At 38.3% G+C, this 24289-nt stretch overlaps 1 protein-coding gene across 1 annotated transcript in view; it reads left to right on the forward strand.

The window, feature by feature from the left end:
* Nucleotides 1-24289, forward strand: part of LOC308344416 (phosphatase and actin regulator 1-like) — a gene marked incomplete at both ends in the record, with an annotated part of 52487 nt that overhangs the window by 17117 nt on the left and 11081 nt on the right. Inside the window, one exon of the mRNA XM_080805964.1 lies at nucleotides 23948-24094. Within this exon, the coding sequence (XP_080662090.1) occupies nucleotides 23948-24094 (147 nt within the window). The remainder of the gene's footprint in view (nucleotides 1-23947; nucleotides 24095-24289) is intronic.

A 24289-nucleotide genomic window follows, 5' to 3' on the forward strand; every position in this document is an offset into this window, starting at 1 on the left:
TAAAATCATGTCACTGACTGTTTTACACCTGTCTCTAAATATGGAGTTCTACTGGGCCTTTAATTTTCCTTTCGTGTTTTCTTGGAGGACTGGGAAATGGTATAAAGCAAACATTTATTTTGTAAATTAAAAGTTTTCACTCTAAGCACAGTATTTTCTCTCTAGCCCTAGCACTAGTACTTAAAATTAATAGACCATTTGAAATATTTACATAAACCAAATGTTTGAAGTTACCAATTATTATCTCAAATTCTGGCTTGTGTTTTCATAAGAAGCAAATTTTGAGTTAATGCAAGATCATCTAAAGAAAACAGGTTGTGTTTTTTTCTTTTAAATAATCTCAGCGCAGTTCAGTCTCTTTACAGAACTGTAGGCTCTCACCGAATGTTGCAAAAGAAGGGGAAAAAAGAGATTCAGCTACAGCTGGTTAAAAATAGACCTCACTTTTCTTTTGAATCTACACAGTAACATCTTTTGTTACATTTAGTTAATTACGTACTATTTGATCAGTGACAGGCAGAGAACAAACGAGATGACTTAGCCCAATTCAGTTCTTGTCTCTGAAAAGCAAGACCACACTCCAAATATTATCTGCCAAGACTGATTCTGACATTAGTCCCCTAGCCTATGCTAGCTCAATAATCTGGGTGTGCACACAGAAATTGCAAAAGGAAATGAGAAGGGGAAGACGACTCACATTTCATGTGCCAGGGGCTTAGTATTTATTTCCTCGTTTAGGCCCAGAAAGGGAAGTTTGTAGAAGTACTTGTTTATTATTCTCATTTTACAGATGAAGTAATCCATGTTTCCAATAATAAAGTAAGTTCCCAAGCCCATACAGCTAGTAAGAATGGAGCTAGAATTAGGATCTTGAATCTTTTGATTCTTCCTATTACATCTCATGGTCCTATATTATACCGGTGACCATGGCAATACTAAGAAATATGTGTGAGCATATATGATTCATGTATTACCACATATTCAAAGCATAAGATGCAAATGTGGCATTGAAAGCATTTTATGTAATTATACTCTTAGATTCAACTTTTTCAAGTGATTTTCATCTTTATTTCTTTGAAAAACTATCACTATGGTATGATGAATCATCTCAGTCCTTTAGGTTGAATTACCCTAAGCCCTCATGGGAACTTCTTATTCTCAGAATTCATTTCTCCCTCTCACCACCAACATAATACATAATAATTATAGAAATTTTAGAAAATAAAATCAAACAACAAAACACACCAAAACTCTCTGCATCATCTAAAAATAAGTGCTCTTTACAACCTGTGAATATTCTTACATTCTTTTTTAAACACATGAGCACACACACTTAAACACATACTTATTCTTTTAACCTTAAGCAAGCTCCTCAGCTTTATTACCTTTAATTTCCTCTGTCTGAATTTAAAACACAAGTAAATTCTTCACATCTTGGTGTGGTTGATTCTAACAAATGTAGGAAACAATAAGACTCACTTTGGACTAAGAGACAGAGGTCAACCATGCTTTGTTTTTGCGGAAAGGGTGACTTTGCCAGCTGGGTTGACGTTCCTGGCTCTGTTCTGCCATTATTTACTAGACAGAGTCTCTGACTAATACCCTGTGATCTGATCACTGTCATCAGGCCATCTGTAGACACAACAGAATGCAAATAAAATATCTACTGAATCTATATTGGGCAAGCCTTCCTCTTCGACACACGCATTTAGAAATTTTTGTGTTTTTCACCTTCCGCCACCACGATATGTTTTTATTTCTATTACAACTAGATGTAGTACTTCATTACATACCACGAGCAAATGCCCAGACCTAATATTTCATTTAACAGCATAACACCTACAATAATTGAACATGAGAACTAAAAGGGACTTAATTCAACTGGCTCATTTTACAGGTGATAAAACTGAGGCTCAGGGAAGAAAAGCAAAGCAAAATGTCTTCAGTAAATACCTGACAGATACCAGAACCTATGAGTGTTTATTTCATTCAAAATCCCATTGTTGCAACATTGTTACCCGCCTACCATTTGTCAGGCTGTGTGCTAGCTGTTTTACATTTATTATATAATGTTTTATCCTCCCAAGGCCCAGTAAGAGTTTCTTTCCTATGGGAAATTAAAACTCAGCAAGATCACACAACTCTAAAGATATAGGGCCATGATTCCAATGTGAGTGTTTCTGACTCTGCTTTCCCCTCTGACAACCTGACTTTCTGGAAAGAGGGGACATTGAATCAGACACCTAGACAGTATGAGAGCAGAAACTAGAACCTAGTCCTCTCCTAGCTAGACCAATTCCCTTGTCTCTACCTCTCATTATTGCACATGGGGCTTAAGTGGGATTAAAGCCCCATGGTATTTGCCTCTAAGAACACTTTGCAAGTGACCAAGCCCAGCAGTTAGCCACGCAACGATAGAGCCCAGGATACATCACCTTTGTATATAACGAACAAGAACCTTTAGGTTTTGAATTATGTCATTAATTATAGCAACTCTATTGGAAATTGACCACGTAGAAAATACAAAATTAAAATAAAGAAGGCTTAGCATCACCTGTGCTATTAAACAAGATTGGAAGAGTGACTTGTATATCAGAACTAGGCATGTTCAACATTTAAGTAATAGAAAGCTATTTCGGTTTATGCCCAACTCAGTTCAACATACAAAGCCTGAAACACATTTTCCTTTTCTGCATCTAGCATGAGTTAGCACCCAGCCCCCAGCCGCTCTGCACAGTATCTACTTTAAGAAGCTGAGAGGAGAGGAAGCAATGAACATTTGTTGCCCGCCTACCATTTGTCAGGCTGTGTGTTAGGTGTTTTACATTTATTACATAATGTTTTATCCTCCCAAGGCCCAGTGAGAGTTTATTTTATCTCTAGTTTACATATAAAGAAACTGAAGCTTGGAGAGCTCACTAACTTTTTTCCAAGATCTAATAAGCATTAAGCTTGGGAATTATGCCAAGGTTTAATTGCACAGTGACAGGCTTACTTGGAGCTGTCCAGTAATAATAGTTTTAAAATAATAAATGTTTATTGGGAGTTTTCTTTGCCAAAGACGATAGGCATTGCATGCTTGAATCCTCATAGCAACCCTAAGCCAAAGCTATATGTAAGTCCTACCTCATAATTGCACAAAGGTTAAGTGATTTGCATGAAATTATACTACTTTTATTTTTAAAAAAACTTATTTAAGTTCAATTTAATTAACGTATTTTGCATTATTAGTTTCAGAGGCAGAATCCAGTGATTCACCAATTGCATACAACACCCAGTGCTCATTACTTCAATTGCCGTTTTTAATGCCCATCACCCAGTTACCCCATCCCCCCACGAACCTTCCCTCCAGTAATCTTCAGTTTGTTCCCTGTATAGTTAAGAGTCTACAACTTTTAGGTAGGGAACTTTAGTGCCAAGTCAAGAGAGCTAACCGCAAAGCCTGTGCTGCTAACCTTTATTTCATTTGTCTGAAAGGAAAATAATATCCACATCATTGTGTTTTTATATTCATACAAAGTGAAAATTAAGCGTATCATAGGTAGACAAAGAAAGAGGAAGATACTACATTCTCACAGTGGTGCTGGATTGGGGATGGGAACAGAAACTTTCCAGCCATAGAGGATGGGCAGAGTTTAGACAGGCAAAGATGGGGAGGAGAAGAAGAAGAAAGATTTTCCCGTGGAAAGATACGTGCCGTCATTTGATAACGTTTTCTTAATTTGTGTTTGTTCTTGTCTTAAAACCTGCTCACTGATCTATGAAAGCCGTTGAGATATGGGTTTTCTGGTAGACACAGATGGCATCTAAGTGTGCATGATTGATGCTCTAAATCCACTGAGAAGCCGTGCGTATTGTATTACTTGCTTAGTGCTGGGTATCAAATTACCCCAAACCTTCAAGGCTTATTACAACTAATGTTTATCATCTCACCGTTTCTATAGGGCAGGAATTCAACAGGGACTTAGCCCAGAAGTTCTGGCTCAGGACCTGGGGTGTAGTCTGGAGGGATGTTGGCCAGGCAGCAAAGGCTGCAGTCACCCGGATGGAGGAGGAGCTAAGGTGGTGGAGGAGGAGCTAAGATGGCGGAGGAGGAGCTAAGGTGGCGGCGGAGGAGTTAAGATGGCGGAGGAGCGGGAGGACCCGGAGCTAGTCTCCTCCCTTGGTAGCACACAGCTAGATAGTTATCAAACTATTCTGAACACCCAAGAAGTCAGTCTGCAAGCAAAAACTGCAAGTCTACAAGTAGAAAAGCGACCACCTTTTGGAAGGTAGGAGGTCTAGAAGTTCAGCGACGGGGAGACAGTGCTGTGGACGCGGCGGCAGGGAGGGAGGCTGCTTGCGAGGCTAGGGCGCAAAGTATCACAAGCCATGGAGCGCAAAATCTGAACTTGTTAAAGTTCCCTACCGTGTAGGACGCGCTGGATTAAAGGTGCTCAGGTGGCGAAGAAGGACAGAATCCCAGGAGTGGCAGGGTGGTCTGAGGATGTCCTGGGCGGCAGGAAGAACGGGGTGGGGGGGGGGGTGCTAAGATGCTGCGCTGCTCCGAAGCATAGGAGCTGGGAAGCCGGTGGAGAGCCGGGTCTTGGTGTGGGCTTGCTGCTATAAGGTGCGAACCGGGGTGGTGGGGCCGATTTCCTGGGTCAGCGGGCAAGTGCGGCGAGACCCTCTCCCGAAGGCTCCAGGGCTCCCTGGCATTTGGAGTTTAGAAACTTGATCACGCACCTGAGATTAAAAAAAAAAAAAAGGCCTTACACACAGGCAGGTGACTACAGGTAGGAACTGGGGAAACAAATAGGGTGACTGATTGCTTTTCTTTTGGGGTGCTGAAGACTAAGGGCCCGGAGAGCAGGGCGCCGCCATATTCTTCCTGCCCTATTCTCCCTCCCGATCAGTGCTGACAGCCTTCAGGGAGCAAAACAGCGCCACCTAGTGGAGGCCGGAGCAGTTTACAGCAAAGCCCCACCTTCCTGCACCCTGAAGGCACACTTCCACAGGGGCAAGCCCACCTGAGAACCCGCTGACCAGGCCCCTCCTCCAGTATCAGCACAAACAACTCACTAGCGCCAACTTCACTGATTATAGAGCACTGCAAAGCTTCAGCCCTAGGGAAAAATAGGTTGAGCATCCTTTGTACTTTTGCTCTTTATTGATTTTATTTTTATTATTTTTTCATTTTCTTATATTTTCCAATTCCTTTTTATTTTTTTCTTATTAATTTTTAAAATTTTTATACATATATACTTTTCATACATATTTTTAAATTTTTTGGTCTACTTGCATTTTATTTTTTGACTTTAGGATTGAAATCTTTTTTTTCTCTTTTTAGATTTTATTTATTTATTTGACAGAGAGAGACACAGAGAGAGAGGGAACACAAGCAGGGTGAGTGGGAGAGGGAGAAGCAAGCTTCCCCACGAGCAGGGAGCCTGATGAGGGATGCAGGGCTGGATCCCAGGACTCTGAGCTCCCCAGGACTCTGAGCTCATGACCTGGGCCAAAGGCAAACGCTTAAGACTGAGCCACCCAGGCGCCCTTAGATCTAAATTCTTTTAACAAGCAAACCAAAACACACCCAGGAATGAGTGGGAGTTTTTTTGTTTTGTGTTTTTGTTTTTCTTGTTTTGGGGTTTTTTTTTTCTTTTTTTTGGTTTGTTTTTGTTTTTTGTTTTTTTGGGGCTTGGGGGGATTGTTGTTTTTGTTGTTCTTTTTTCTTTTTCTTCTTTTCTTTTCTGGACAAAATGACGAAATGGAGGAATTCAACCTTAAAGAGAGAACATGAGGTAGAACTCATTGATTAAATCCAGTACAGACTGCAGTAAGATGTCTGAACTAGAATTTAAAAAAATTAGTATAAGAATACTAGCTGGGCTTCAGAGAAGCATAGAAGACACTAGAGAAGCCCTTAATTTAGTCAGGCCAAAATTAAAAACGCTGTAACAGAGATGCAAACACAACTGGAGGCCATAGAAATAGGATGGACCAAGCAGAAGAGCAAATCAGTGATATAGAAGATACAATTATGGAAAATAATGAAGCGGAAATGATGAGGGAAAGAAACGTAATGGACCACGAAAGAAGACTTAGACAATTCAGTGACTTAGGAACACATAATAACATTTGTAACATAGGAGTCCCAGAAGATAAGAGATAAGGGGGCAGAAGGTTTATTTGAACAAATTATAGCTGGAAACTTCCCTAATCTGGGGTAGGACACAGATATAAAATCCAAGAAGCACAGAGAACTCCCATTGCATTCAGCAAAAGCCAGCCATCATCAAGGCATATCATAGTCAAATTCACAAAAGACACAGACAAGGAAAGGATCCTGAAAGCAGCAAGGGAAAAAAGGACCTTAACCTACAAGGGAAGACAGATCAGGTTTGCAGGGAATCTGTTTACAGAGACTTGGCAGGCCAGAAAGGAGTGGAAGGAAATATTCAGCCTGCTGAATGAGAAAAATATGAGCCAAGAATTCTTTATCCACCAAGACTATCATTCAGAATAGAAGGAGGGCTAACAGGTTTCCTGACAAACAAAAACTAAAGGAGTTCATGACTATTAAACCAGCCTTGCAAGAAATTTTAAGGGGGACTCTTAGAGTGGAGAAAAAAAGACCAAAAACAACAAAAACTAGAAAGGAACAGAGAACATCACCAGAAACACCAACTTTACAGGTAATACAAAGGCACTAAATTCATATCTTTCAATAATCACTCTGAATGTAAATGGACTAAATGCTCTAATAAAAAGACATGGGGTATCAGAATGGATTTAAAAGAAGACCTATCTACATACTGCCTACAAGAGACTCATTTGAGACCTAAAGACATCTGCATATTGAAAGTGAGGGGATGAATAACCATCTATCATGATAATGGACATCAAAAGAAAACCAGAGTAGCCATACCATACTTATACCAGACAAGCTAGACTTTAAAACAAGACTGTAACAAGAGATAAAGAAGGGTATTATATCATAATTAAGGTGTCTATAAATCAAGAGGATATAACAATTGCAAATATTTATCCCCCCAAAACTTGGGAGCATCCAAATATATAAATCAATTGATAACAAACATAAATAAGCACATTGATGATAATACAAATAGTAGCAGGGGACCTTAACACACCACCTACAGCAATGGACAGATCATCTAAGTGGAAAATCAACAAGGAAACAATGGCTTTGAATGACATACTGGACCTAATGGACTTAACAGATAGATCCAGAATGTTTCATTCTAAAACAGCAGAGTACATGCTCTTTTCGGATGCACATGGAACATTCTCCAGAACCGATCACACAGGGTCACAAATCAGGTCTCAAGAAATACAAAAAGATTGGGATCATACCATGCATCTTTTCAGACCACACTTCTATGAAACTTGATATCGGCCATAAGAAAAAAATTGGAAAAACCTCAAGTACATGGAGGTAAAAGAACATCCTACTAAGGAATGAATGGGTCAACCAGGAAATTAAAGAGTAATTTAAAAATACATGGAAGCAAATGAAAATGAAAGCACAACAGCCCCAAACCTTTGGGATGCAGCAAAAGCAGCCCTAAGAGGAAAGAATATTGCAGTGCAGGCCTACCTCAAGAAGCAAGAAAAATCTCAAATACACAACCTAACTTTACACCTAAATGAGTTAGAAAAGGAGAAAATAAAGGGAAATAATAAACATTAGAGCAGAAATAAGTGATATAGAAATAAAACAAAAGAAAAACCAGTAGAACAGATTAATGAAACTAAAAGCTGGTTCTTCAAAAGAATTAATAAAATTGATAAACTGCTAGCCAGACTTATCAAAAAGAAAAGAGAAAGGACCCAAATAGATAAAATCACAAAAGATAGAGGCGACATCACAATCAACAACACAGAAATACAAGTAATTATAAGAAAATGAGAAATTATATGCCAACAAACTGGAAGAAATGAACAAATTCTTAGATAGCTATAAACTGCCAAAACTGGAACAGGAAGAAATAGGAAGATTAAGCAGACCCATAACCAGCAAAGATACTGAATCAGTAATCAAAAATCTCCCAACAAACAAAAGTCCTGGGCTGGATGACTTCCCAAGGGAATCCTATCAGACAAAGAGTTAATACCTATTCTTCTCTAACTGTTCCAAAAAAAATAGAAGTGGAAGGAAAACTTCCAAACTCATTCTACTATGCCAGCATTACCTTGATTCCAAAACTAGACAAAGACTGCACTAAAAAGGAGAATTACAGGCCAATATCTCTGATGAACATGGATGCAAAAATTCTCAACAAAATACTAGCAAAGTGCACTCAACAGTACATTAAAAGAATTATTCATCATGATCAAGTGGGATTTATTCCTGGGCGGCAGGCATGATTTAATATTTGCAAATCAATCAATGTGATATATCATATTTTTAAAAAAGAAAAGAACCATATGATCCTGTAAAAAGCTGCAGAAAAAGAATTTGACAAAATACAGCATCCTTACCTGATAAAAATCCTCAATAAAGTGGGGATAAATGGAACATACCACATCGTAAGAGCCATATACAAAAGACCAACAGCAATATTACCCTCAATGGGGAAAACTGAGAGCCTTTCCCCTATAGTCAGGAACAAGACAAGGATGTCCACTCTTACCCTTACTATTTAACATAATACCGGAAGTCTTAGTCTCAACAATCAAACAACAAAAAGAAAGAGAAGGCATCCTAATTGGCAAACTTCCACTATTTACAGATGACATGATATTCTATGTAGAAAACCGGAAAGACCAAAAAATTGCCAGAACTCATACATGAATTCAGCAAAGTCTCAAGATATAAAATCAATGTGCAGAAATCTGTTGCATTTCTGTACACCAATAACAAAGCAGCAAAAAAAGAAATCAAGAAATTGATCCCATTTGCAACTGTACCAAAACCAATAAGATACCTAGGAATATCTAACTAAAGAAGCAAAAGATATATAGTCTAAAATTATAGAACACTGGGGCGCCTGGGTGGCTCAGTGAGTTAAGCCTCTCCTTCGGCTCAGGTCATAGTCCCAGGGTCCTGGGATCAAGCCCCGCATCGGGCTCTCTGCTCAGCGGGGAACCTGCTTCTCCCTCTCTCTCTCTGCCTGCCTCTTGTGATTTCTCTCTCTGCCAAATAAATAAATAAAATCTGAAAAAAAAATTATAGAACACTTATGAAAGAAATTGAAGAGGACTCAGAAATGGAAAAGCATCCCATGCTCATTGATTGGAAGAACAAACACTGTTAAATTGTCTATACTACCCAAAGCAATCTGCATATTTAGAGCAATCCCCGTAAAAATACCACCAGCATTTTTCACAACCAGAAAAACGATCCTAAAATTTTTGTGGAACCACAAAAACCCAAATAGCCAAAGCAATTCTGAAATAGAAAAAAAAATCTGGAGGTATCATGATTTTGGATTTCAAGCTATATTGCAAAACTGTAATCATCAAGTCAGTATGGTATTGGCACAAAAACAGACACATAGATCAATGGAACAGAATAGAGAATCCAGAAGTGGACACACAGCTATGTCAACTGATCTTCGACAAAGCAGGAAATATCCTATGGAAAAAAGACAGTCTCTTCAACAAATGGTGTTGGGAAAACTGGATAGCAACATGCACAAGAATGAAACTGGACCCCTCTTTTACACCATACACAAAAATAAATTAAAAATAGATGAAAGATCTTAATGTGAGACAGGAAACCATCAAAATCCTAGGGGAGACCACAGGCAGAAACCTCTTTGATCTCAGATGTAGTAACTTCTAGACATGTCACAACAGACCAGGGAAACAAAAGCAAAAATGAACTATTGGGACTTCATCAAGATAAAAACCTTCTTCACAGCAAAGGAAACAATCAGCAAAACTACAGAATGGGGTTCCTACAGAATGGGAGAAGATATTTGTAGATGAGGTACCTGGTGAAGGATTAGTATCCAAAATCTGCAAGGAATTCACCAAACTCAATGCCCAAAAAACAAATAACCCAGTTAAGAAATGGACAGAAGATATGAATAGACACTTAAAAAAATCCAGATGGCTAATACACAATGAAAAGATGTTTAACATCACTGATCTTCAGGGAAACACAAGTCAAAACCGTGATGAAATACCACCTCACACATTTTAGAATGGCTAAAATTAACAACACAGGAAATAACAGGTGTTGGTGAGGGTGCAGAGAAAGGGGAATCCTCTTGCATTGTTGATGCCACTCTGGAGAACAGTATGGAATTTCCTCAAAATGTTAAAAATAGAGCTACCCTATGACCCAGCAATTGCACTAGTAAGTATTTACTCAAAGGATACAAAAATACGTATTCAAAGGGATACATGCACCCCAATGTTTCTAGCAACATTATCAATAATAGCCAAACTATGGAGAGAGCCCAAATGTTCATCAACTAATGAATAGATAAGAACACACACACACACACACACACACACACACACACACACACACACACACACACAGGAATATTACTCAGCCATCAAAAAGACTGAGCTCTTGCCATTTGCCATGATATGAATGGAGGTAGAGTATACTACACTAAGTGAAGTAAGTCAGTTAGAGAATGACAAATACTATATGATTTCACTCATGTGGAATTTGAGAAAGAAAGCAGGAATGCATAGGAAAGGGGAAAAGAAGAAAAGGAGAGAGGGAAACAAGCTATAAGATACTTTTAACAATAGAGAAAAAAATGTGTTGTTAGAGGAAGGTGTGTGGCAGGTGGACTAGATGAGTTATAGAGATAAAAAAGGGCACTTGTTAGGAAGAGCACTCGGTGTTGTATATAGTGATGAATCACTGAGTTCCACAACAGAAACCAATATTGCTCTATATGTTAACCACCTAAAATTTAAAACAAAACAAAATAACCCCCTCCCCCCAAAAAAGGCTGCAGTCATTGAAAGGCTTGACTAGGGCTTCCAAGGTGGCTCACTCAGAAGTCTCAGTCCTTGCGACATGAGCCTCTCCGTAGGCTTCTTGCATGGTTTCTCACATAACATTCCATCTGGCTTCTTTCAGAGCAAGAGACCCAAAGATAAAGCAAGGTAGAAGCCATATCATTTGGAAAAGATATACCATCACTTCTAGCATATTCCAGTGGTCACAGAGACCAACCTTGTTATGGGAGGGGACTCACACAAGGGTATGGATACTAGGAGTTGGGGATCATTGAGGGCCATCTTGGAGGCTGGTTATCACAACACACACAAAGTTTTACAAGAGCAGAAAAATCTCAAAAGTAGTTTAAAAACATGGCAGATGTTGCTAATATATCTCAAAGTCTCAAGTGATTTTAAAATTAGGTACAATTTCACACACACACACACACACACACACACACACACACACAAGTGTAGTCCCTTTAGACAAGAAGCCACTTATGCCAGTGTTCAGGTAGCTATTAAATTGTCTTGCATCCATCTTTATCCCAGTATTAATTCAAGGAAAGCTAGATATTAAAGCTGTAAAAGAAGAGTCAGAGAAAGTCAATATTAGACCCATAGTATTAGAGGAAACAGGGCTGGCCTGAATGCAAGGCACTGAACCATCTCTTTGGGAGGCCACCACCTTTGGAGGCTGCTGTGCACTTCAGAATTCCATAGTTCTATTCATATAGGCTAAGATGGGAATGGTGTGCCTATGAAAGATCTGAATTAGGACTGGTAAACACTGTGGAGCTGGAATTCTAGGTAGCAATTATAAAAGCAAGGCAGCCACCCCCTCTCCTTTGTGGGCTCCACAAAATTAGCCAGAAAGAAAAGAGGATTCATACCAAAACTTTGTGGCGTGGATAGCTCATTTAATGGTAACTTTAGACAGAGAGAGCTAAGATGTACTAATAATAATTCCGCAGATTCTGGGTTTTCTAGCAAAGTATGCATATTTATAGAAAAGAACAAATGTCTCAGCAGCTACTTACTAAATTTAGTTACAAGAAAAATCCCAAAAATCTCCTTTTGGGATATTTTTGTAAAATCTATTTAAAATATATGTTACTAATGCAAACTCTTAAGGTTGACATTGCAGTTAATAACACTGATCCGTATTTACATTTTGTATTTTCCACATGAATGATTTTGAAAGACATCACTGCAGTTAGTGACATCTTATTTATTTATTTATTTATTTATTTATTTATTTTTAGAGAAGGAGGGGGAGAGAGGGGCTGGAGGAGAGGCAGAAGGAGAGGGAGAGGGTCTTAAGTAGACTTCATGCCCAGCGTGGAGCCCGAGGAGGGGCTTGATCTCACAACCCAGAGATCATGATCCAAGCCAAAATCAAGAGTTGAATGCTTAACAGACTGAGCCATCCAGGTGCCCTGGCATCATACTCATTTTAATTTTGAGGTGAGGAGGTTCTTGGATTTTTGACTCATGTTAGATATGCAAAATACTCACATATGTACTTCCTTTATACAGCCCGGGTTCTTCATCTGCTGGAGTCCTCTATCAATCAGTCATTTAACTTTAAAAAAATTTACATTCTTGTGGGGAAATGGACATTGGGGAGGGTATGTACTATGATGAGTGCTGTGAAATGTGTAAACCTGGCGATTCACAGACCTGTACCCCTGGGGATAAAAATACATTATATGTTTATTAAAATAAAAAAAAATAAAATAAAAAATTTTTAAAAAAATTTAAATTTTTAAACAAAAATTCAAAGAGCTCTAGCATAATTGCAGGACAGATTACCCTTTATGGTTGATACAGTATTTATCTACACCCTGTGTGAATAACTAAAAATGATAATTTTTCAGAAAGATTGGAAGTAAGGATGGCACATCATCACTAGCCCTTGGACACTCTCCTAAGTAGAAAGAAACACGTGTTTGCTAGTAACTTCTAAATTTTATTAGAAAAGTTGCAAAAGCAAAATAGTAAAAAGCACACAGAAAAGTTGCAAAAGCAAAATAGTAAAAAGCATACTTATTTACCTTTACTCAGATTCACCTATTGATAATATTTTACCCCGTTTGCTTATCATTTGTTCTCTTGCATCTTTCTATCAACTATCAACCAGTTGATTGATCTATCCAGAGAGGAATGCAAAAGGGTATATTTATATTGAGAGAGGGAGGGGGGCAAGAGAGAGAGGGAGAGAGAATATATACATGCAGTTGTGTGTGTGTTTATCTGTGTATATATGTACACAGAATGTACATATACACAGAATATATGTACACAGAATATATACATGCAGTTGTGTGTGTGTTTATCTGTGTATATATGTACATACATATTTTTTCCAAAGCCATCATGGCTCTTTATCCCTAATATGTTACTGTGTATTTCCTAAGAATAAAAATGGGATAACCTCTTTCATGTCCACAGCCCAGCTGTCAACTGCAGTACATTTAATGTTGATAATTTATATATTTTTAAAATTTTTGTTCAAATTCCAGTTAGTTAACATGCAGTGTGATATTGGTCTCAGGTGCACAATATAGTGATTTAACACTTCCATACATCACCTGGTTCTCATCACAAGTGCCCTCAATCTCCATCACCTACTTCACTCATCCCCCCACCCACCTCCTTTCTGGTAGCTGTCAATTTGTTCTCTAGAGTTAATAATCTCTTTCTTGGTTTGACTCTCTTTTTTACCCTCCTTTGTTCATTTTCTTTTGTTTCTTAAATTCCACATATGAGTGAGATCATATGGTATTTGTCTTTCTCTGACTAACTTATTTTGCTTAACGTAATACCCTCTAGTTTCATCCACATCATTGCAAATGGCAAGATTTCATTCTTTTTATGGTTGAATAATGGTCCCTTGTATAAATATACACACTTTCTTTATTCATTCATCAGTCGCTAGACTGGGCTATTTCTATAATTTGGATACTGCACATTATGCTGCTATGAATATCAGGGTGCATGTATCCCTTTGAATCTGTATTTTTATATTCTTTGGGTAAATGTCTAACAGTGCAATTGCTGGATTGTAGGGTAGCTCTATTTTTAACTTTTTGAGGAAACTCCATACTGTTTTCCAGAGTGGCTACACCAGCTTGCACTCCCACCAACAGTACAAGAGGATTCCCCTTTCTCTGCATCCTTGTCAGCACCCATTGTTTCTTGTGTTGGTTTTAGCCATTCTGACAGGTGTGAGGTGATATCTTATCACCATTTTGATTTGTAATTCTCTGATGAGCAGTGATGTTGAGCATCATTTTATGTGTCTATTAGCCATCTGGAAATCTTCCTTGGAAAAGTGTCTATTCACATCTTCTGCCCATTTCTTAACCGTATTATTTGATTTGGGGGTGTTAAGTTTGGTGAGTTCTTTATAGATTTTGAATACCAACCCTTTATCAGATATGTCATTGCAAATATCTAAGCTACCTTTTAGTTTTGTTGATTGTTTCCTTCACTGTGCAGAAGCTTTTTATTTTGATGAAATCCTAGTCGTTTACTTTTGCTTTTGTTTCCCTTGCCTCAGGAGACATAACGAGAAAGAAGTTGCTATAGCCATGTCCGAGAGGTTACTGCCTGTATTCTCTAAGACTTTTATGGCTTAATGGCTCACATTTAGGTCTTTAATCCATTTTTAATTTATTTTCATGTATGTTGTAAGGAAGTGGTCCTGTTTCATTCTTCTGCATGTTGTTATCCACTTTCCCCAACACCAGTTGTTGAAGAGACTGTCTTTCCCATTGGCCAGTCTTTCCCACTTTGTTGAAGATTAATTGACCATATAGTTGTGGATTCTTTTTTGAGTTTCCTGTTCTGTTCCATTGGTCTATGTGTCTATTTTTGTGCTGGTGCCATGCTGTTTTCATCAATACAGCTTTGTAATATAACTTGAAGTCTGGAACTGTGATGCCTCCAGCTTTGCTTTTCTTTTTCACAATTGCTTTGGCTATATGGGGTCTTTTGCAGTTCCATACAAATTGTAGGATTGTTTGTTCTGGCTCTGTGAAAATGCTATTGGTATTTTGACAGGGATTTCATTGAATCTGTAGATTGCTTTGGGTCATATACACATTATATTTTTTTCTTCCAGTCTATGAGCATGGAGTGCTTTTCAGTTCTTTGTGTCATCATTAATTTTTTTCATCAGTGTTTTATAGTTTTCAGAGTACAGGTCTTTCACCTCTTTAACACTGATACTTTAATCTGCTCTTTGAATTTCAATTTTCTCAGCTGACCCCAGAAAGTCCTTTATAGCACTTTTTCCCTGCAAGACAGGATCTGGAATCAGTTCAGTCTAAGATCTGGCTCCAGTGCAGAGCCCAGTCTAGAGTCAGATATCTTTTACCTCCTTTTATCTGGAAATTTTCAAAGCCTTAATTTGCCTTTTAGAACATTGGCAATTTTTTTAGCAATACAGTTCCCTTTCTTCTTTTTTAATAAACACTTCCTACTTTTGAGGTTGTCTGATTTTTCCCCATCATTCTACTCAGGTTATGCATTCTAGGCTGGAACACTCCACGAGTAATGTCGTGTTCACTAGGTGTCACATCTGGAGGCACTCAATGTCCATTTGTCCCTCTGTGGTGATGGTAATTTTGATTGCTCAGCCAAGGTGTTTTCCAGTTTCTCCCTTAAAACTAATAAATCTATGGGAGAAATTTTAAGATCATGAAAATATCATCAACAAATTTTCCCCCTACACTTAGCATCTAGTATGGATCCTTGCTTGTTCTTGTTTGTTTGTTTGTTTTTTTCTTGCTTGATCTTTATTACAATGGCTGCAAAACAATGATTTTGTAACTCCTGCATTCCTTCTGAACTGATGTGTCAGCTCTCCACTTTCTACTGGAAGCGAAAGTCCTCCCCTTTCCTACATTTACTTTTCTAGTTATTTATCCAATTAGTATCAGTTTTATCCATTCATCTATTTATTATTAGGGCTCATGAATACCCATGATTAGCAATTTATTATTCATTAGTGGACTTAATTATTTTTTGTGGTCACATTGTTCCAGATTTGGCCAGTGCAACCCCCGTCAAGCTGGCTCCTGTGTTTTCACATACCCCTTAATTTGAAGGAATGCTGCCTTGTTTCTGGCATAACAAGAAGCCTACTCTCATCATTCCTTCATTATTCCTTATATGCATTTCCAATCTAGTTATTTGTTGTTGTTTTTCATGCAGCATAGGATGCTGGGAATAGAATACTTAAAAGAGCATAGTTATAAAAGACAGATATGATATAGCCTAAAACTAAAGCTGAGACAGGAAAAATAAAACAACCCTACAGAATTTTGGGGTAGTGGAATGTTGATAATCACAAAGATGGCCCAAGTTATTAGGAAACTATTTAATCAGATCAAATTAAGTTGTTAATAATAGTGTGGTTTTGTAAATATTTGGTGCTTAAATGCGATGATTATATTTATTTGTGTATATTAATAAGCTGGATGATTTTTTTAATTTAAAAAAGAGCTTGTGCTTTTATTTTTAAATTGATAATAGTTGGTATCAAATAACTACAATACTCCACATACCATAATATTCTCCAGAATATATTTGTTTATATAATAATATAAATGTTTTATTTCTAAAAGTGTAGTAAATGGTGACTAGCAAATTTTTATTAAATTAAGCACAATTCTGTGAGCTGAGAGCTTTCTAAAATTTATTTTTTAATGGTATATAATATATAAAGTGATGTGCACAAATATAAAATGTATAACTTAATGAACTTTTACAAAAAAAAAAAGTTTTCTAAAACATATAATCACCACAGAAGTCAAGATACTGAAAGGATCCTTTGTGAGCCCTCCAAGATATTATCTTTCTAATCAACCACCTATCACTGCATATTAGCTTTATTTATTTTTTTTGCACTTCACATAAATGGAATCTGCAAATATTCATACAATGTATAGATCTGGCTTTTTTTTGTCTAACATTATGCTTAAGAGATTCATCTGTCTTGTTGCTTATAGTGATAATCTGTTCTTTTTCATTTCCATGAAGTATGACACTGTAAAGAAGATACTAAAATCATTTTTGTATATTTTGCTTTTGATGGCCATTTGGGTTTTTTCCACTTTGGCGCTATTATGGATACATTTACTATGGACATACATGTCCATGTCATAAGGTATTTGTATGTTTACCTCTATTTATGTATAATGTGTGTGTAAATGGCTTTCCAGAGTGGTCTTACAAGCTTACATTCCCACCAGCTTTCATGAGAGCTCCAGTTCCCCCACATCCTCACCAAAACTTGGCATTGAATGACTTTAAAGTTTTAGCCAGATTGACAGATGTATAATGACATGTCATTGAGCTCTTTATTTGAATTTACCTTTAAGTAATGATTTTGAGCATCTTTTCTGACGCTTATTGGACATTTGGATTTTCTTGTGTGAGAAGTGCCTATTCAAGTCTTTTGCCCATTTAAAAAAATATATCGAATTGTGTTGTCTGTCTTTTCCTTATTGTTTCAGAGATTCTTTATATATTCTAGTTACAAGTCCTTTGTCATACACAAATCTGAAAGTATCTTCTCCCATTCTGTGGCTTGCCTTTTGACTCCCCTAATGATGCCTCTTTTTATTTTTTAAAGATTTTATTTAATTTTAAAAAGATTTTGTGTATTTATTTGAGAGAGAAAGAGAACACGAGCAGGGGAGGAGCAGAGGGAGAAGTAGACTCCCCACAGAATAAAGAGTCTGATGGGGTGAGCTCCATCTTAGGACCCTTGGATCATGACCCAAGGATGCTTAACTGACTGAGCCACCCTGGTACCCCTAAGATTTTATTTTTAAAGTAATCTCCACAGTCAGTATAGGGCTGGACCTCACAATTCTGAGATTTATAACATGCTTCACCCCCTGAGCTAGCCAAGAACCCATGTCTTTTCTTTATTTAAGAACACTGCCTGTAGGCAAATAATACATTATATGTTAACTAAAAAAAAATAAAATAAAATTAAAAAATCACATGTAGTTTATTTTTACTAAGTTGTTGAATATGTGAGCATAAAGATGTTTGTAGTATTTTCTTATTATCCTTTTAATAAACATAGGATCTATAGTTATTACCTCTATTTGATTTCTGATATAGGTAATTTGTATGCTATTTTTATCTTTGTTATGCTTGTTAAAAGTTAATCAATTTTATTTATTTTTTTTTGAAGAATGAGCTTTTTGTTTATTTAATTTTTTATTGTTTCCATATTTTCAATTGCACTGACTTCTGATCTTATCTTTATTAGTTCCTTCCTTCTACTTACTTCAGATTTATTTTCCTCTTCTTTTTCTAAGTTCTTGAGGTAGGGTTATTGATATGAGAATTTCCTTTTCTCTTATATGGACATTTAGTGCTATAAATTCCCCTATCAGCATTGTTTAAAATGCATATTTTAAATATGCATCCCACATATTTAAAAATGTTACATTTTTAATTTTGTCTTGTGATGAACGAAAGTTCTTAACATTAGTAGCATCATTCTTTTATTTTTAGTGCTTTTCATGTCCTGTTTAAAAATCTTTGCTTCTGGACCACCTGGGTGGCTTAGTTGTTAAGCGTCTGCCTTCAGCTCAGGTCATGATCCCAGGGTCCTGGGATTGAGCCCCGCATCAGGCTCCCTGCTCAATGGGGAGCCTGCTTTTTCCTCTCCCACTCCCACTGCTTGTGTTCCCTCTCTTGCTGTCTCTCTCTGTCAAATAAATGAATAAAATCTTCTAAAAATATTTTTTACTTTCGTCATAAAATATACTTCTGTGAAAAAATTTTCTTCTAGAAACCTTATTGTTTCTTTCACACTTAGGTCCCTGATCCATTTGGAAGTGAATTTGTGTATGGTGTGAGATAGGGATCAAGGTTTGTTTTCCATCATATGAATATCTAAGTGATCAAGCAATATTCATTGAAGAGTCCATCTTTCCCTCACAAAACTGCAGTGAGACTCTTGTCATAATCAGGTGACTGTTTATTTATGGGTCCATTTTTAAATTCTCTGTTCTCTTCCATTGTCTAGTTATCCTACTTTGTTTTTGAATTCTATACCTTTATAATGTCTTGATATCTTCTACTGTAAATCCTCCAACTATTTTATTTGTCATGATAAAGCTAGTCTTACCCCTTTGCATTTTCATATAAATTTTAGAATCAGTTTGTCACTTTAAAATAAAGCTTGAGTTTTAACTGGAATTTCATTGACTCTATAGACCAATTTGAAAACACTGATGCCTTTACATAGTGCGTCTTTTAATCCATGAGCATGAGAATGGTTTAGTCATCCCTCCTCATTTATTTACTCTTCTTAATTTCTTTTTTTGAATATTTTGTAGTTTTTCATGTAGAGGCCCTGCTCACCTTTTGTGAGATTTATTCACAGATATTTGATGGTTATGATACTATTATAAATGGTTCTTTTTAAAGTAAATTTTTAATTTTGTCAATGTGTTGAAACAAGATTGATGTTTTATACTGCTATTATATCAGTGATGTTGTCAAATTCACTTATTATTCACTTATTCACTTATTATTTCTAATAGTCTGGATTCTTATAGATTCTGTGTATATACTATCATAACATATATAACTAATCATAATTTTATTCTTGTTTTCCAATCATTATATCTTTCTAACTTCTTTTCTTTTATTTAAGTCACTGCATTGACCAAGACCTCCAGTGTAATGTTGACGAGAAGTGGTGAGAATGGACAAAGTTAGGAGCCTTTTGAAAATCTGGGTACCCAGGTCTCATCCCCTCAAAATTCAGTAGGTCCAGGTTGGGGGCCTTGAAAATCTACATTTTAACAAATATTCTAAGTGTTATCAATGTAAGGGTGTCCTAGAAACACACTTTATGTAATATTTTTAAAGCTTCAATCACCTGAAGAGTTCTCTTGATTATTATTACTCTCTTCTTTTTTCCTTGTCTTCCCACCTTCATCTTCTTTCATGCTAGTGATAGATGTATAAAATGTTACTCTTTGAAGCACCGTATTTTGCTGCTTCTCTTTCCTGTCTCTAGGTCTTGATATAACATGCATGTATGGGTTTTCAGTGTTAAAGTGTTGACTGGCTTTAGGAAAGAAAAAAAACCTCACCCTGAGTCAGCAGTCCTACTCAAAAAGAAGCAATCTTTTTTTAAAAAGTATATTCAAAAGTTGTTGAGATCACAGTTGAATTCAGTTCTTTCTATATACACACCCACACATGCACACACACAAACAATCATATGGGTGTTGCCACATGATGGAAACAGTATGAGAAAAAAAAAAAAAACAGATTCTAAAAGATGCACAGTTCTATAAAATAAAACTTGAATAATACGAAATCACTTGAGAGAAATATGGGTACCATGTGGTTTCCTAAATATGGCTCATTCCAAATCAAAGGAACAATGTATTTTCTTAGATTAAGAGACAAAATATGCCATGGATGTTCATGGAAGGAAGAAGAGATAGAAAAATAGCTGCAAATATCCTAGAGTATTAGAGCTGGACAGGGCCTTAAGATCGCTTTAGCTGACCCCGCCATTCTTACAGCTGAGGTGACAGATCCAACCTGGTAAAGTGAGTGACTTGCCCAGTGTTACTTGGTGAGGTAGCGGTAGTACTGGGCTCAGCACCCAGCTTCCCAGATCCCACCCCAGAGCTTCTTGCCTGATGTCCCTCAGATAGTTTATGATAAGAGATCACATATATGGAAGGAATCGTAGAGAATAAAGAATGTGGATACATCGGAACAAACCCACTGAAGTGAGTCCTTCATGCGGGATAAGAGGGAGCTACATGAATGGGATCAATTTTGTGAACAAATTGTAAGACAGATGTGAGAAGGTAGGCAAGGTGAAAAGGGAATGGGAAAAACTAGGTAAGATAAAAGAGTAAATTAGGGAAGTAAAAAAATGAAAGAGAATAGTCAGAAATAAAAACACAATAAAATAATTCAAGAACATGTAGATAGATGTAGTATTTTTATGTTGTTTTTGCCAAAAGTGTATCTATCTAGAATTACTTCAGTAATAAAATGTCCATAATGAAATTGTATGAAAATACATTGAGATTCCTTTAAAGAAAGGTACACCTAAAGTAATGGCAATGTTAAGTTCTTAATCTTCTAAAATGCTGAAAGAAGATCTAGACATCTAAAGATATACTTCTCTATATCAAGAACCATGACATGGTGGGGCGCCTGGGTGGCCCAGTGGTTTAAAGCCTCTGCCTTTGGCTCGGGTCATGATCCCAGGGTTCTGGGATAGAGCCCCATATCACATCGCATCGGGCTGTCTGCTCAGCTTCTCCACCCCCCATCCCCGGCCTCTCTGCCTACTTGTGATCTTTCTGTCAAATAAATAAATAAAATCTTTATAAAAAAAAAAACAACAGCCCCCATGAAATGTAAAATTAAAGAAACACAGGGAAAGCTAAAGCTAGGTGTTTCTTCAAATGACTCTACTGGGCTCTGTTTTTAAGACATGGTTGAAGAATGAAAATACAAGGGGGTGGAGAATGGCACCTATATTGAACAATCAAGTGGCACTGCCTTAATTCAAAGACAGAGAGAGTTTTTACAGTATTCAGAATTGTTGGACTTAATTTCCTTACTTCCGTACTTCCTTAAAAGCCTGAACCTAAATGTTACAATTATAATATTGGTTTGCACCCTGACTAGCCATGTAAAAGCATTAACCTTCATGGTTCAGTTGATGAGCCAAAGGCTCCTATTGTGCCTCCTGGGAGAGGAGGCATCCATTTTTAATTCATGTTTAACAGAGATAAGCGGGACATAATCATGAGCCAAATGTCATAGAAAAGTGAATTTTAAGTGTGGCTACTCAACCAAATACATATACTTAGCAAGTCAATATACTGATTAAGGACACAGGATTTAAAATCAGGCAGATATGGGTTTGGTCCCCAGTCATTACTTATGTAACAACTACTTCTTTCTCTTTTCTCCTTCGTCTCCTCCCTTCTTCTATTAAAAAAAAAAAACATCTATTGAGCATTTACTATGTACTGGATTCATGCCATAGACTAGTGGACCAGTTATCTGACATTGTTGAGGGAGAACATGGGAAGTTTATAGGGAAGAAATTTGTGGTGTGTGACACAAGCACATGTGTAGATGCAGAAGTGAGCCAGACTGGGACAAATCCGAGCAGACTGGAAGCAAATAATCGGCGATGCGTTTGGAAAAACATGTTAAAATCAGGTGGAGAAGGGCTCTGCATGCCAGGATAAGCAATTTCAAATTAACTATGCAGATAATTGGCAAACAATTAGAAACTGAACGGTTCAGGGGGAAGTCTAGTGCAGAAAGCCAAGGGAGGAGACTTCAAGAACAGTTTACTATGTACTAAAGAACAGACCAGAAAGTCATGGATTTAACTGTTAAAGGGATATGATGACCTTTAAAATATCTGTGTTTGGACGGTGGGGATGGAAACCAGTAGTGGGGATGAAAGAGGAGATTGGGGGTGAGGACATGGAGCCCGTGGGGCAAGAGATCCACGGGAAGCTTAAGCAGAATGGGAAGGAAATAGTCTGGTAGAGATTGAGGAAGCAGTGAGGCCAAGGGCAGCTGTATTTTTCCCAAGATGAAGAGTTACTAGCTATGTGTGAAGTGTAGAGAGACTGAAGATTCTAGGGAGCAAGAGTTTGAACTGACAGCCGAAGTGCGGAGGGAAGTCTGGCAGAGCTGGGCCAGTGGCCCTTCTTCCTCTGAGACGGAAGGGTATGACTGACACTGACATCTCCTTTGTAGCAGGGAGGGAATCAAGGCAACGTTTATCTGTGTACTCCAGGTGAGCTCTTACTAGAAAGGAGAGTGGCAACATCAGGCCACAAAAAAACCAAGTGACTGAGGCTGTAGAAAGACAAACATCAAAGAGTTTAGCCCATCAATAGATTCAGTAGGAGCATCAAACCATTCTGATTCACCTTTCTACTTCCTTCTGTGCTGTGTAAAGTGGGAAGTTTGCAGTGCAAACATTCAAAGAAATGTAAAGTGCCCTTGATCCTCAATGGCACAGGGCTATAGAGACTACAGGTCCATAGCAAAGACCACTATTTGTCCCCTAAGTCCCCAGATAAAGAGAAAGTTAAAGGTTAAAACGAATGGATATTTTTGTAGACATAAACACATCCTAGAAGTTAGCGATTGTAAAAGAGGGTCACTCAATTCTGTGGGAATATGCCTAGTGTACATTCAAAGCATCAACTCTGAAAAGTTTATTGCCAAACTGCTCCCAGACTCGTATATACTTTTCCTCTACTTTCCACCTCCAGGGTTCAAGGGGGCTTCTGAGGACTGCAGATCTAGTTGCATCTTCATTTGAGCTCCGGGTTGGGAAAGAGGGAATGGAGGGGTACCCCGAGTGCAGTGTCCTCCTCCGTGACCACCAGGGGCTTGTACTCCAGCAATAATAATTCCACACAAGGAAAGCTTTAGTTGGTACAACTGGTCAGGCGTCCTCAGTCTCGAGGATCCTGTGGGTTAAGGAGACCCTAGTGTGGACTAAAGAGCAGAGTAAGTGCGTTTGGCGGGAGAGGGCACAGTGCTGACTGGGCATCTTTGCTTTGGAGTCTTCCCTTTTGCATCAGCCTATCTGTGCCAACAGCTGAAAACTGGGGCTGCGGGCAGGAGGCGGGGTGTCAGTCGGGAACACTGACCCGTTGGCCCTGTGGCTGCAAGAGGAGTTAGGGGAGCCCTGGGAGCAAGCCAGTGATAGCCTGATCTCTGTTCCAGTCCACAAATCCTTAACGGATTTTCTTTCTCTCCCTTCACCCTTTTCTCTCCTTTGCTCTTTCTTTCTCGCTCCCTCTTTTTTTCCCCTTTTTCCCCTCTTTTCCCCCTCCCTCCCCGTCCCCTTCCCTTCCTCTCCCATCCCCCTCTCCCCTCCCCCTCCCCGTGTGTGAGCCTCTTCCTTTCCCCTCCTCCCCTTTTCCGCCTCTCTCCTTCTCTCTCTCCATCTCCTTCTCCCTCTCAGCTCGCCGGGCGACCCTGCTCCTGCCTCCCACATTAATGGCGGCATCTTCGGAGGATGATATAGACCGGCGGCCCATCAGAAGAGTCCGCTCCAAGAGCGACACGCCGTACCTCGCCGAAGCCAGGATCTCCTTCAACCTAGGGGCAGGTAAGGACGACCCTCTCGCCTTACACTCTCCCGCACCTCGCTTCCTCGCCTCCCTTTCCTCCTCACCGGCTGGCTCAGCCCCCTGCCCCTCCTTGGGTGTCCCCCTCCCGGCAGTGCCCTCCCTCCAGCCCCCCTTCCTACCCAGCCAGGCTCCGGGCTCGCTCACTCGCTCTTTGTGTCGCCGGTATTCCGAGG

The sequence above is a fragment of the Martes martes genome (assembly GCF_963455335.1).
Source record: "Martes martes genome assembly, chromosome: 6".
NCBI classification, from domain to species: domain Eukaryota; kingdom Metazoa; phylum Chordata; class Mammalia; order Carnivora; family Mustelidae; genus Martes; species Martes martes.